Consider the following 15,095-nt stretch of genomic DNA (forward strand, 5'->3'; position numbering starts at 1 on the left):
CAAGGAAAGGGGTGGGTCAAGACTTGGGCTCCCTTGACCTCAGCCAGAGGGAAGATGGTTGCTCACACCCTGATCCTTTACCTCTTTCATAACCTGGATGAAATGACTATATGCGGAGGGGTCTGTGAAGATGGTACTTGGCTGCCATGTGGGGACAGAGTGCGGAAAGGAACTTGTGTCATTACTGGTGGATGTCATAGGGTGGCCAGATGTCCTTTTTTGGACAGAAGACAGTCCTCTATTTGAAGAGCTGTCAGAGGACAATCCTCTATTGAAGGTGTCCTCTATTTGTAGGGCTGTCCAGTCCAATTCTGGTGTAAAGATAAAGAACCAGAAGAACTGCTGCCCATCAACAGTTAGCACCAGGACAGCAGACACAGTTCACCTGATCACAGTCTTCCAAACTATGGTGAGATGTACTGTGTTTCTATTGAAATTGTAACAATTATTTCTAGATCTGAATATAAAGCAGCATATGCAAATGTTATGCAAATTGGCATCCTCTTTTGTCCTCTGTTTTGTGATGTATTTCTTCTTTTTTGGCAACTCATAAGCGGCTGCCCTAGGTGCACTGGGTGGCTTTGCATGGCACGGGAGTGTGTCTTTTGAATGACCAGCAGTGCTCAGCACGGGCATGTGCCAATACCGTGGTCCACTCAACAGCTGGCTGTTTGACAGCTGTGCCCCTGCCCTCTGCAACCCCAAACACTTCCTGCCTCTGCCAAGTGATGCCGTTTAGTGAGGCCTTGGGCCACTCAGCAGTGGTAGCTGCTCAGTGCATATTACCTTCGGCCTCCCTGCATGCTTCTCCACTGTACGGTCTGTTGTCAATTCACGTATTGCCTCTTCGGCCGCTACCTCTGGCTATCCCTGCCAATACATGAGCCACCACAGTCCCTAGAACCACCTCCAACTGAGTGGCAGCAGCATGCCTCAGCAATGGCTTGAGCACAGCAGTTCAGTTATTGTATTGTGTTGTGTTTTTTATTCATTTTGTTTCTATATTGCCCAATAGCCGAAGCTCTCTTGGCGGTTCGCAACAATTCAGTTGTTTCCTGGCTCTTTTTTTTTAGCTACTTCACTTGGCCAGAGAGCACAAGTTCAGCAACACCGCACACACCCTGCCCCTCTCTCCGCCAGCCCCGTCGGTGGACAGGTTAGAAAGTTTTTCTGGGTTGCAATTTTTAAAAACCCAGAACTTCCTCTCCCATTGTAAGTTGGCTACCTGGCTGGTTTTGTCCCTTGAGTCTCTCAAAAGGTGATAGAACATAGTCAAAAGATTTACTACTATTACGACGATGACTGCTACTAGTAGTAGCAATATTTATAAAGCACCTTAAATTTGCTAAGTGCTATATACAGATTAAAAACAAGATAGTCCTTGCCAGCAGGTTTATAATCTAAAACACATGACACAAAAGAAAAAAGGCTTGGGTGGGGCAGGGAGAGAGGAAAGGGGAAAAAAAGTCAATAGGTTAGGATTCTAAGGTTGGAGGGAAATGATAGATAGAGAAGATACTGCTGCTGAATTGAAATTCATTGACAGAGGTGGCATTATGGACTTAACCAGGACTGGGGTTGCGTACACTGCAAACAATTATCTCTCACCTGGGTAGTAGTGTAGTGGCAAATTCAGAAGTGCAGGGTCCCTTCATGATCGTCACAGCCACGCCCCTTCACAGCCATGCGTCCTTCTAAGATTATACAACCTTGTAAGATTTACAGCCTTCAACTGGGATCCAAAAACACTGCAGCTGAGAGTAAGGCAGGGGTATTTATCTACTACTGTGGGCAAGAATCCCTTAGAAGAAATGGAGTAGCACTCATAGTCAATAAAAGGGTGGGAAAAGCAGTACTGGGGTACAATCTTAAAAACGATAGAATGATCTCAGTACGAACCAAGGCAAACCATTCAACATCACAGTAATTCAAGTCTATGCCCCAACCAGTGAGGCCGAAGAAACTGAGGTTGATCGGTTCTATGAAACCTTCTAGAACTAACACCAAAAAAAGATGTCCTCTTCATCATAGGGGATTGGAATGCTAAAGTAGGAAGTCAAGAAATCACCGGGATAACAGGCAAGCAAGGCCTTGGTGTACAAAATGAAGCAGGACAAAGGATAATAGAGTTCTGCCAAGAGAACACGCTGACCATAGCAAACACTCTTTTCCAACAGCACAAGAGGCGACTCTACCCATGGACATCACCAGATGGTCAATATCAAAATCAGATTGATTATGTCCTTTGCAGCCAAAGATGGAGAAGCTCTATACAGTCAGTAAAAACAAGACCTGGAGCGGACTGTGGCTCAGATCATGAGTTTCTTACTGCAAAATTTCGGCTGAAATTGAAGAACGTAGGGAAAACCACTAAACCATTCAGGTAGGACCTAAATCATATCCCTTATGAATATACAGTGGAGGTGATGAATAGATTTAAAGGATTAGATCTGATAGACAGAGTGTCTGAGGAACTATGGACGGAGGTCCGTAACATTGTTCAGGACAGAGGCAGCAACTCAATCCATCCCAAAGAAAAAGAAATGCAAGAAAGCAAAGTGGCTGTCTCATGAGGTTTTACAAGTAGCTGAGGAAAGAAGGGAAGTGAAAAGCAAGGGAGAAAGGGGAAGATATATCCAACTGAATGCAGAGTTCCAGAGAATAGCATGGAGAGACAAGAAGGCCTTCTTAAATGAACAATGCAAAGAAATCGAGGAAAACAATAGAATGGGAAAGACTAGAGATCTTTTCAAGAAAATCGGAGATCTCAAGGGAACGTTTTATGCAAAGACAGGCATGATAAAGGACAAAGAAGGCAGGGATCTAACAGAAGCAGATGAGATTAAGAAGAGGTGGCAAGAATACACAGAAGAACTATACAGGAAAGATCTTAATGTCCCTGATAGCCATGACAGTGCAGTCACTGAACTTGAGCCGGACATCCTAGAGAGTGAAGTCAAGTGGGCCTTAGGAAGCATTACTAACAACAAAGCTAGCGGAGATGACAGTATTCCAGCTGAGCTATTTAAAATCCTCAAAGATGATGCTGTTAAAGTGCTGCACTCAATATGCCAACAAATTTGGAACACTCAGCAGTGGCCACAAGACTGGAAAAGGTTACAATTATATTGCAATTCCAAAGAAGGGCAACACCAAAGAGTGTTCAAACTACCGTACAATTGTGCTCATTTCACATGCCAGCAAGGTGATGCTCAAAATCCTACAAGCTAGACTTCAGCAGTATGTGAACTGAGAACTACCAGAAGTACAAGCTGGGTTTCGAAGAGGCAGAGGAACTAGAGATCAAATCGCCAACATTCGCTGGATCATGGAGAAAGCAAGAGAATTCCAGAAAAACGTCTATTTCTGCTTCATTGACTACGCTAAAGCCTTTGATTGTGTGGATCACAGCAAACTGTGGCAAATTCTGAAAGAGATGGGAGCACCAGACCACCTTACTTGTCTCCTGAGAAACCTGTACGAGGGTCAAGAAGCAACAGTAAGAACCGGACATGGAACAACCGATTGGTTCAAAACTGGGAAAGGAGTACGACAAGGCTGCATATTGTCACCCTGCCTATTTAACTTATATGCAGAGTACATCATGAGAAACGCCAGGTTGGATGAATCACAGGTTGGAATTAAGACTGCTGGGAGAATTATCAACAACCTCAAATACGCAGACGATACCACCCTAATGGCAGAAAGTGAAGAAGATCTAAAGAGCTCCTGTTGAGGGTGAAAGTGGAGAGTACAAAAGCTGGTTTGAAACTCAAAATTAAAAAAACGAAGATCATGGCATCTGGCCCCATCACTTCCTGGCATATAGAAGGGGAAGAAATGGAAGCAGTGACAGATTTCATTTCCTTGGGCTCCAAGAGCACCACCGACAATGACTGTAGCCATGAAATTAAAAGCCACTTGCTCCTTGGGAGGAAAACTGTGGCAAACCTAGACAGCATAGTAAGAAGCAGAGACATCACCTTGCCGACAAAGGTTCATATAATCAAAGCTATGATTTTCCCAGTAGCATGGCTGTGAGAGCTGGACTATAAGGAAGGCTGAGCGCCAAAGAATTGATGCTTTCGAACTGTGGTGCTGGAGAAGACTCTTATGAGTCCCCTGGACTGCAAGGAGGTCAAATCAGTCAATCCTAAAGGAAATCAACCCTGAGTGCTCATTGGAAGGACAGATACTGAAGCTGAAGCTCAAATATTTTGGCCACCTAATGCAAAGAGAAAACTCCCTGGAAAAGACCCTGATGCTGTGAAAGTTGAAGGCAAAAGGAGAAGGGGACAGCAGTGGATGAGATGGCTAGATAGCATCACCGATGCAATGAATATGAACTTGAGCAAACTCCTGGAGAGAGCGGAGGACAGGAAGGCTTGGTGTGCTATAGTCCATGGGGTCACGAAGAGTTGGACACGACTTAACGACTGAACAACAATTTCAATTGGACATCTGAAAAAAAAATGCAGGGTGTTAAAATCTTTTTCACTCACTCACTCACTCACTCACTCACTCACACACAAACATTTTAGGCTTTCAAAATATGATACTCTATGGAAGCTTCACCACCTCAAATCAGCCTTCATGGACAGATCGCTTCTCATTTAAACAGCCCCCTTGCACACTCTCTTAGTGCCCCAGCATTACCCATTAGCCTTCCCTAAGCTCCTTCATTATTTGTTGTTGTTGTTCAGTCATTGAAATCTGTCACTGCTTTCATTCATTGTGATGCTATCTAGCCATCTCATCCTCTGCCGTCCCCTTCTCCTTTTGCCTTCAATCTTTCCCAGCATCAGGGTCTTTTCCAGTGAGTTTTCTCTTCGCATTAGCTGTATTGAACTACAGAGGGAGAGAGAGAGAGAGAGAGAGAGAGAGAGAGAGAGAGGGGCGTAGTGGTAAATTTGTAAATGCAGGAGCTCCTTGTGACAGTCTCCAAGGGCAGCCCCACAGTTTCAGGCAGCTGTGACAATCCATATCAACAAACCAGTTCTAGGCATTTTCATCTCCACCAGGAGCACATCTTTGGTAAAGTGAATAGGTCTTAATTGCCCATTCCAGACCAAGTCATCCCAAATACTTTGCATTCCAACATGGAACAGTATATTGTTGCTTGGAAAATTCATTCCCCCCCACATCTACAGTGAGGATCGCAGCTAAGCTCAGAGGGAACAGGGAATTCTGAGGGGGGGTGGCAGATGACCTCAAGAGTCCCTGCTAATGAAAAAGTGCCATGGCTGCATCCCTGAGAGCCCTGCCTCCACTGCACCTGGGGTTCTGCATATTAGACCCTCGTTGCAAAAGCTAGGTGTGCCTAACCCTATTGATCTTGCCTGCTGCTTATGTGAATCTTGTTGAATTTGATCGCTTGATTGAGGCTTATATAACAATTTCTCTCATTCCCAAACGATTCATGATTGTAAACAATCTGCAATATCTTTAGTATCCACTTCATATATCCACTTATTGAAGTTAGCTGAAATAACACTCTTAGAAAAAACAGGCCTTTTTCAGGTCAATTAATCAAACATGGTGTCAGCAATGGCCAAATCGTTTCATCTATTAGCTTCAGAAACATGGCCATCCCCTCTTGATGACACCATCCATTTCTATTCCTGAATGGGAGGTTATGTCTCAGTAATAGACAAGTAATGTTCTTCCTTCAGTTAACTTTGCTAGTTAACAAACAGGAAAAGGTTTTAACTTTATGAAAATTTTTAAAACCTCTTCTTTGTTTCCCTGTCTCCCTTTATCTCTCTTTGCCTTTCTCATACTTCAGACTGGAGAAGCAAATTTCTTCCTTTCACAGGAAGGGAGTAGATTTGCGCAGGGGCAGAATCGTAGCCAATGAGGTTAATCCAAGGCGCGATTATTGCTAATTGAAAACTTTTCCCAATACTCCACCATGACGACTTGAAATATAGTCAGAAAAAAAGGAAAAAGAAAAAAAAGGAAGGGAGTATGTAAGGTTTGTCATGTAGTTTGCCTGTGCAGGATTGCTTTTTTCTCTTTGTTCTTTTACAAATAGCTGACCCATGGGGGTGGGAGACGACGACGGCTGAACTGCATCAGGACCATGGCATGGGGGAAGGAGGCTTTAACCCTTTGCTCCTGTTGCACTCGTCACCAGAATCACCCCGTCTGTGCCTGCTATTTGCAATAGGAGGAAAGCTCCCCTGCCCATGCCACGGTGTAAATTTGTCTGAATTTCTCCCACCCCATGACAGCTATTTGTGAAAAAGGAAAAAAAAATCACACAAGGACAAACTATGTGACAAATGTCATGCCTAGTTTGGCCCTGCCTTGTACAGTGATATGAAAAGGTTAAGTACTAGACATGTTGACATGTGATGGATTATGGCCCATTTATTCTAGTATCTGTTATTGCAAGAAGGATGTGGATGGAAAATAATATACAACACAACCCACTTAGCAACCGGCTAGGTATGAGGGTGTGAGATGATAATGACCCAGCCCTACCAATATAAATAACAGCCTAGCTCTGTCCTAGGCTCTAAGAGCTGGTTCCTGCTAGCACCATGAAGACATTGGGCGCCTTCCTTCTTGTGAGCCTCCTCATCCTTTGTCTAGAGATGCCACCTGCATCTGGTTCAAGAATCCCCAAAGGTAGGTCTGCTGCAAGGGGTGTTTTTTTATTTATCACATTTCTGTAGCACGTTTCTATATTCCACGGCAGTGGAGACTGGTGGCTCCAAGACGGTGGGGGAGGGTATCCACTCCAAGTTTCAGTCAGAACCAGTCAGAATGCTAAAAGCGCTATCCAAGGTGCTTCTACAGACTGAAGCCCGTAGCGGATTCACTACCCCACTGACATTGGAGCCACCAGCCTCCACTGTTCCAAGATACAGAACAGAAGAATCCCTTTGCCTTAAAGATGGGCATTGGTGTCCCCCCCCCGCCCCATTATGCCATCCTATGCAATCTGTGTAAAGGACATTGCCTACACAACATGTGACCATCAAACTGTGGGCTGGTCTGGGGTCAAGCCTGGTGGGATTTTGGCAAGCCAGAGGGTGAGCGTAGTGAGTTTTGGTGGATCAGGGGGCAGAGCTCAATGGGTCTGGCAGGTCAGGAAGTGGCAGGTGAGCTCAATTGGTCCTTGGATCAAGATAGGGTGGGGCTTTTTAAAACACCATCTTTAGGTACTTTTCCAGCTGCACCAGCTGCCAGTCCATTTCCGGGCCCGATTCAAAGCGCTGGTATTAACATTCAAAGCCCTAAATGGCTTGGGGCCAGGTTTTCTGAAGTTTCGCCTCCTCCCATCTGTGCCTGCCTAGACCTTAAGATCATCCTCAGCGGCCCTTCTCCGTGATCCCCCACCAAAGGAAGTGCGGTGGGTGGCTACTAGGAGGAGGGCCTTTTCTGCTGTGGCGTCCCGGCTGTGGAATGAGCTCCCTAATGAGGTTCACCTCACACCTACTTCGTATTTCTTCCGCTGCCAGGTGAAGACCTTTTTATTTTCCCAGGCATTTTAGCTTTCTAGTCTTTTAGCTTTGCTGTTTTAAATCTGTATTTTAAATCTGTATTTTAAATCTCTGCATTGCTGCTAGGTTTTATTCTGGTTTTATCCTGTTTGTATTGTTATATTGTGGTTTTGATGCTTTTATATTTTATATTGTTTTACTGTGTGTTTTTTGGTTTTAAGTTTTGTGAATCACCCAGAGAGCTTTGGCTATTGGGTGGTATAGAAATGAAATGGAATGAATGAATGAATGAATGAATTAATTAATTAATAAATAGTTGACATTTGTGGTAGAGGGGTGGGGGAAGGGAATAACTACTCCCATGATGAGTGGAGGATAGGTGAAGCTCTCCAAATTTTTCAGGGAGGGGTTGCTTACCTGACTTTAGAAGATGAGGTAGCTGAGGAGAGGGTCCTCCCCCCTTTCACATTTTAAAATGCCTCATTTTGACCACTTGTACAGCAACCAGTGGAGGCTGGTGGCTCCTATGTCAGGGGGGCAGTGAACCCGCTCTGGGTTTCAGTCAGACTTCTAAAGGAGCTATCCAAAGTGCTGAACCCTGTTCCCAAAATGGGACAGTACTTCTAATACATAATTTTGCAAGTCAGCTTTAGTACAAGAAGTGTAACAATTATGAGGTTGTGTTTAATTTCACATTTTCTCTCCTCTCCACCTCTTCTGTAGAGAAACCAGGATTCTGTCCACTGGTTCGTGCAAGATGCCGGATGCTCAATCCTCCTGATGCCTGTAAATATGACTATGAATGCCTAGATGACCTGAAATGCTGTGAAGGATTTTGTGGGAGAAAGTGTGTCTCACCAGTGTTTGGTACGGTACCCAACAAGATTGTTGAATTGTGTTTATCAGCTAGGAGCCGATATGGGCTACTGCTGCAAAGAGCGTGATTGGGGAAATTGGAAATGATGTTACTTCCATTCCAAGATGATCAAGAGTTCTGAAGGTGGCTGGCTGGGGAAGAAAGGCAAAGCATTGAACTATGGGATACAACTAATGGAACTAATGGTGGAGAATGGAGGGCTCCCTTTTGTCTTAGAAGGGAGGAATGAAGTCTCTTAGCAGTACTGAAGGACTCCCTTCCCTCCTTCACAACCTGCAGTAGTGGATCAAGGTGAACTACTTTAGGATCACTCTGTGCCTGATGACTTCCCCTGCCTGATTCTAACTATTTATTTATTTATTTATTTATTTATTTATTTATTTTATTAATCACCCATCTGGCTGGTCACCCAGCCACTCTGGGCGATGTACAATAATAAAAAGGTTTAAAACAATAAAATTCTACATTAAAAACATCACATTTCTAAAAATACCCTAACCCACCCCAAATCCTGCCTGAACAACCATGTTTTTAATGCGTGGCGGAAGCTCATTAAAGAGGGGGCATGGCAGAGTTCCCTAGGGAGAGAGTTCCACAGAGTGGGGGCCACCACACAGAAGGCCCTCTCCCTCGTCCTCACCAGTCTAGCTGTCCTGGCTGATGGGACAGAGAGAAGGCCATCTGAAGCTGATCTTGTTAAGCGGCCTGTCTGGTGTTGCTGGAGGCGTTCCTTGAGATAGGCTGGGCCAGAACCATATAGGGTTTTAAAGGTCAAAACCAACACCTTGAATTCCAATGTTTGTTGTGAACATTATGAAGATTCATCTGAAACTTTTGACATGTGCATAAACTACAGTTTTCTCACACCATTGGTACTGTTAGGTTTGAGGAACTAAAGCCACTTTATTCTCTCCAGCATGCCCCTCCCCCCCCCAGAATGATCTATGCCTGTCCTAGAGATGGCATCATGAAAAGTAGAACTTTTCCCATCCCCAACACACATGCATACACACATCTTCTGCCCTGGTCCATGCAAGTCCAAAAGGACTTGGGTATGGGAGCTCCCCCAGCTCAGACTCTCCCCATCAGACTGCCATAGGATTGCTCTGGCTGTCCACCATGCCTCATTCCTGGCTGAGCCCATGCCATCACTACTGAACTAATGCTCTTGATGTTCATTAGGTCTTGAGACCTTTATCAAAGCTCTCATATGCCATGAGAATGGGAGGTTTTTATTTTTACTAGATCAGTGAAAGCCTACTGTGATCTGGTTTGTACAACACACTGCGGCTTACCACCATAGATTATTTAACCCACAATGAGCCACAGTGTGTGTGGGCACCATTGTGCATATTAAACCCCTGATTGGGGATTGTCATGTTGTCTGAGCCTGGCTACTGTGGGTTATGTGAGGGTTAAACAACCCTCCTTCAGCAAAGGAGATCTTTGTCATGATGCTGGAGCTTGAGCGCCTCAATGACATCGTGAGCTAAGCCATGAAGGGACACCCAAGATGGGAAGGTCACGGCAGAGAGGTCAGACTAAATATGATCCCTAGCGAAGGAAACGGCAACCCACCCCAGTATTCTTGCCATGAAAACTAAATGGATCAGTACAACCAGAGATATGTCAGTATACCATCGGAAGATGGGACTCCCAGGTCGGAAGATGGTCAAAATGCTACTGGGGAGGAACAGAGGATAAGTTCAACTGGCCCCAGATGTGATGACGCAACTAGCTCAAAGCCGAAAGGACGGCTAGCAGCTGATGGTATGGGTGGTGAACAAAGAATCCAATGTTCTAAAGAGCAACACACCATAGGAACCTGGAATGTAAGATCTATGAGCCAGGGCAAATTGGATGTGGTTACTGGGGAGATGTCAAGATTAAATATAGACATTTTGGGTGTCAGTGAACTGAAATGGACTGGAATGGGCCACTTCACATCAAATGACCACCAGATCTACTACTGTGGACAAGAGGACCACAGAAGAAATGGAGTAGCCTTCATAATTAATAATAAAGTGGCTAAAGCAGTGCTTGGATACAATCCAAAAAATGACAGAATGATCTCAATTCGAATTCAGGGTAAGCCATTTAACATCACAGTGATCCAAATATACGCCCCAACCACAGATGCTGAAAAAGCAGAAGTAGATCAGTTCTATGAGGATCTGCAGCACCTACTGGATAGTACGCCAAAAAAAGATGTTATTTTCATTATAGGAGACTGGAATGCTAAGGATGGTAGTCAAACGACACCTGAAATTACAGGCAAGCATGGTCTGGGAGAACAACATGAAGCAGGACATAGGCTGATAGAATTTTGCCAAGACAACTCACTGTGCATAACAAACACCCTCTTCCAACAACCTAAGAGACAACTTTATACATGGACTTCACCAGATGGTCAACACCGAAATCAGATTGACTACATCCTTTGTAGCCAAAGGTGGCAGACATCTATGCAGTTGGTAAAAAAAAGACCTGGAGCTGATTGTAGTTCAGATCACAAACTTCTTCTTGCACAATTTAGTATCAGACTAAAGAGAATAGGGAAGACCCACAGATCAGTTAGATATGAGCTCACGAATATTCCTCATGAATATGCAGTGGAGGTGAAGAATAGATTTAAGGGACTAGATTTAGTAGATAGGGTCCCGGAAGAACTATGGACAGAAGTTCGCAACATTGTTCAGGAGGCGGCAACAAAAAACGTCCCAAAGAAAAAGAAAACCAAGAAGGCAAGATGGCTGTCTGCTGAGACACTGGAAGCAGCCCAGGAAAGAAGGAAAGCAAAAGGCAACAGTGATAGTGGGAGATATGTCCAATTAAATGCAAAATTCCAGAGGTTAGCCAGAAGAGATAAGGAATTATTTTTAAACAAGCAATGCACCGAAGCGGAAGAAGAGAATAGACTAGGAAGGACAGAGTGAAGAGTGAGGTTGAATGGGCCTTAAGAAGCTTTGCTAATAACAAGGCAGCAGGAGATGACGGTATCCCAGCTGAACTGTTTAAAATCTTGCAAGATGATGCTGTCAAGGTGATGCATGCCATATGCCAGCAAATTTGGAAAACACAAGCATGGCCAACAGATTGGAAAAGATCAACTTATATCCCCATACCAAAAAAGGGAAGCACCAAAGAATGTTCAAACTATCGAACAGTGGCACTTCTTTCACATGCCAGCAAGGTAATGCTCAAGATCTTGCAAGGTAGACTTGAGCAATTCATGGAACGAGAATTGCCAGATGTACAAGCTGGGTTAGAAAAGGCAGAGGAACTAGAGACCAAATTGCCAATATCCACTGGATAATGGAGAAAACCAGGGAGTTTCAGAAAAACATCTATTTCTGTTTTATTGACTATTCTAAAGCCTTTGACTGTGTGGATCATAACAAACTGTGGCAAGTTCTTGGTGGTATGGGGATACCAAGTCATCTTGTCTGCCTCCTGAGGAATCTGTATAACGACCAAGTAGCAATGGTAAGAACAGACCACGGAAAAACGGACTGGTTTAAGACTGGGAAAGGAGTACGGCAGGGTTGTATACTCTCACCCTACCTATTCAACCTGTACGCAGAACACATCATGTGACGTGCTGGGCTTGATGAAGCTAAGGCTGGAGTTAAAACCGCTGGAAGAAACATTAACAATCTCCGATATGCAGATGATACCACTTTGATGGCTGAAAGCGAGGAGGAGCTGAGGAACCTCATGACGAAGGTGAAAGAAGAAAGTGCAAAAGCTGGGTTGCAGTTAAACCTCAAAAAAACCAAGATTATGGCAACCAGCTTGATTGGTAACTGGCAAATAGAGGGAGAAAACGTGGAGGCATTGGCAGACTTTGTTTTTCTAGGCGCAAAGGTTACTGCAGACGCTGACTGCAGCCAGGAAATCAGAAGACGTTTACTTCTTGGGAGGACAGCAATGACAAATCTTGATAAAATAGTTAAGAGCAGAGACAGCACACTGACAACAAAGGTCCGCATAGTGAAAGCAATGGTATTCCCTGTAGTAACCTATGGCTGCGAGAGCTGGACCATAAGGAAGGCTGAGCGAAGGAAGATAGATGCTTTTGAACTGTGGTGCTGGAGGAAAATTCTGAGAGTGCCTTGGACTGCAAGAAGATCAAACCAGTCCATACTCCAGGAAATAAAGCCAGACTGCTCACTTGAGGGAAGGATATTAAAGGCAAAACTGAAGTACTTTGGCCACATCATGAGAAAACAGGATACCCTGGAGAAGATGCTGATGCTCGGGAAAGTGGAAGGCAAAAGGAAGAGGGGCCAACCAAGGGCAAGATGGATGGATGATATTCTGGAGGTGACGGACTCGACCTTAGGGAGCTGGGGGTGGTGACGGCCAACAAGAAGCTCTGGCATGGGCTGGTCCATGAAGTCACGAAGAGTCGGAAGCGACTGAACGAATAAACAACAACAAACAACCCTCACATAACCCACGGTCTATTGTAGGTGGCTGGGTTTAAATGACACAACAACCTTCAGTCAGGGGTTGAATATGTAGAAGGGTGACTGGCACATGCTGCAGCCTCATCGAGGGTTAAACAACCCATGGTGAGCTGTTGTGTCATGCAGACTGGCCCAGTACCTCCTCTACAAACCTCAGACAGGGCAGAAGGATGGTATAATCCACACCAAACAACACAGAATGAGAAATTACCATTGCTTCTAATGATAGCATTTATTCCAGTAGATCTTATATTTCTTTCTTTCCTTCCTTTAGGATAAATGTTGGCTTCTGTGATGGGCACCAAGCAGCAACAACAATGCCCTACACTAAGCTATTTCATCCAAGGGCATTCTCATAGTTGGGAGACACCACCCCACACATGTAATTTGCAGAAGAAACTCCAGCTGTGTGATTCATTGATCTGGACCCTTGGGAGCAACTTTTCAAGGCAGAACCACAGGAAGAAGAGCTCAGTGTTTGGAGGGATGGTGTCTATGTATTTTGTAGCCTTGATTTGAGGAAGGGAAATTATAAACTCTCCATTCATGTCTTGAAGGTCAGAGTAATTGGCGCTACTTCTCAAGCTTACCCTTAGGATACCTCTCTGGTTATGCACCATGAAGATAAACACAGGAAATAATATAATAACCTAGATAGGGCTGAGCCAAAAGTACTTGATCTCCCCCCACTTATGATTTGTAAAAAACAAACAGGTTCCCCCTTTGACCTCTTATTGGGGTCACTTTTGAAATGCTTGTCCATTGTCACGTGCAGGTCTTCAGTGAAAACCAGTCTGGATGTGCATGTGTAATGGTATGTGCTGTCTGTGTCCAAAGTTATTCAACTGACATCAGCACTTCATGAAACATGGTTCTTTTCTTGCCTAATGTCCTATGGGCAGTATTGATCACGTGATCTTGTTTATGGAACTCATTACCAAAAGCGAAGTTAGCAGTGGTAAAAGCAGCTGTCATAATGATTGTGAAAATGGTTCTAGTGGCAGATCCACATCCCTGTCCACCCTCACGGCCTTTCATATGTACATCAGTTAGGGACCCTGCAGCTGTGTGAGAGGTTTTGGACATGTGGGTTGCCCAGATTATGATGGGAAATTGCTATGCACTAATGTGCACTGAATGAATATAACATTTTTAAAAATCAGGAAAAAAGATCACTGATACTTGGGCAAACCCCTGAAAACTCGACTTCCAATCTGAAATTCAGCACAGCATGCGTTCTTGAGCATTGCCTCTCCAAGCCATAAGATGACATGTGCCTTAGTTTTCTTCCTCCTACGTCTTACTGCAAGGTGAAATATCTTTTTGTGAAAGGGATTGGAGCTTTTGCATGAGAGGGTCTGAATTCTGCTTTTAACTCTGTAATTGAATTCACTGTTAGATGTGCATATTTACCAATAAACTCTTCTGATCAGCAGTTGTGAATCTCTTGCTGTCTTACAAGATTTGCTTGCCGAAGTTTCAAGCAACTACTTCTGAACTTGGAACTGCTATGATATCTGATAAGCTGTGAACAATATTCATCTTACTGCAACTGACCAAGTAGAATTTAATGCTCTGGTACCAACCAATCTAATGCCCTATTACTGAGTGATACACATCTTGAATTAAAAACATGCATTTCTGCACGTGGATGACAAGTGTATAGATGTCCGCTGAGGCGCTGCTTTTCGACTGAGCCAAAATACTCAGATATGAGGAGAAGCTATCCTGTGTAAACTGTCGAGATTGCTTCTGTGGAGGAATTGTCAGCTTTCTGGTGGAGGCCCCTCTTTTCCAGCCCCTCACTGAAACCACTTTTTCTGAGAAGGATGCCTGGCCCTGGCCCATGAGCTTTCTCCATAGATCCTAGGATTGCACCTCAGATCAACAATGTTTCTACTGGGTCAATGTATTCCACTTGGGTTGACCTAACAAGGAGAAAACATTATGACCACCTCATGACAATGTTGTGAGCAGCACACAAATATCAAAGGAACATCTGTCTCATTCCCCAATTTTGGCAAGTGTCTTGGATGACTGGACTAATCTTACCCTATCATTATTTTGTTTTTCACAATAGCAATAAGTTAAAACAGTGATAACACCTTGTCCAAATTTCAACAATAGCCTTGTTTTGAAATTTCAGTTCAGGCTTCTGAATAGGGAAAGAATTGCCTTGTGACCACAAGTAGACACAAAGGCCCAAACTAGATATGAAGATCTGTGGCAAGGATTTCCAGTGTTTTTTAAAACAAAGAAAATAGCAGCCATGGGGTGGGGCACTGAGATTGAGAC

The 15,095-nt window shown here is 44.1% G+C and overlaps 1 protein-coding gene and 1 non-coding gene across 2 annotated transcripts; both read left to right on the forward strand.

Annotated features, from left to right (window-relative positions):
• The first annotated feature begins 293 nt into the window (after positions 1 to 293).
• On the forward strand, positions 294 to 14,234 carry LOC146348771 (antileukoproteinase-like). Its single transcript, XM_084848384.1, has 4 exons — positions 294 to 409; positions 6,518 to 6,633; positions 8,175 to 8,318; positions 13,075 to 14,234. The coding sequence occupies exons 2-4, from the start codon at positions 6,546 to 6,548 to the stop codon at positions 13,077 to 13,079; spliced, it is 237 nt and encodes a 78-aa protein (XP_084704510.1). The 5' UTR covers positions 294 to 409; positions 6,518 to 6,545; the 3' UTR covers positions 13,080 to 14,234.
• On the forward strand, positions 5,825 to 5,942 carry LOC146348772 (U4 spliceosomal RNA). Its single transcript, XR_014790888.1, has one exon. It is a non-coding gene; the product is annotated as a U4 spliceosomal RNA (small nuclear RNA).
• Positions 14,235 to 15,095: the final 861 nt, after the last annotated feature.

This window comes from Heloderma suspectum, chromosome 4 (assembly GCF_057233095.1).
Source record: "Heloderma suspectum isolate Gila_16-S chromosome 4, 16-S_ref, whole genome shotgun sequence".
Lineage (NCBI taxonomy): Eukaryota > Metazoa > Chordata > Lepidosauria > Squamata > Helodermatidae > Heloderma > Heloderma suspectum.

Coding starts and splice junctions, on each gene's coding strand:
- LOC146348771 (XM_084848384.1), top strand. CDS start 6,546: ATGAAGACATTGGGCGCCTTCCTTCTTGTGAGCCTCCTCATCCTTTGT. Junction 6,634..8,174: donor TGGTTCAAGAATCCCCAAAG/GTAGGTCTGCTG, acceptor CCTCTTCTGTAG/AGAAACCAGGATTCTGTCCA.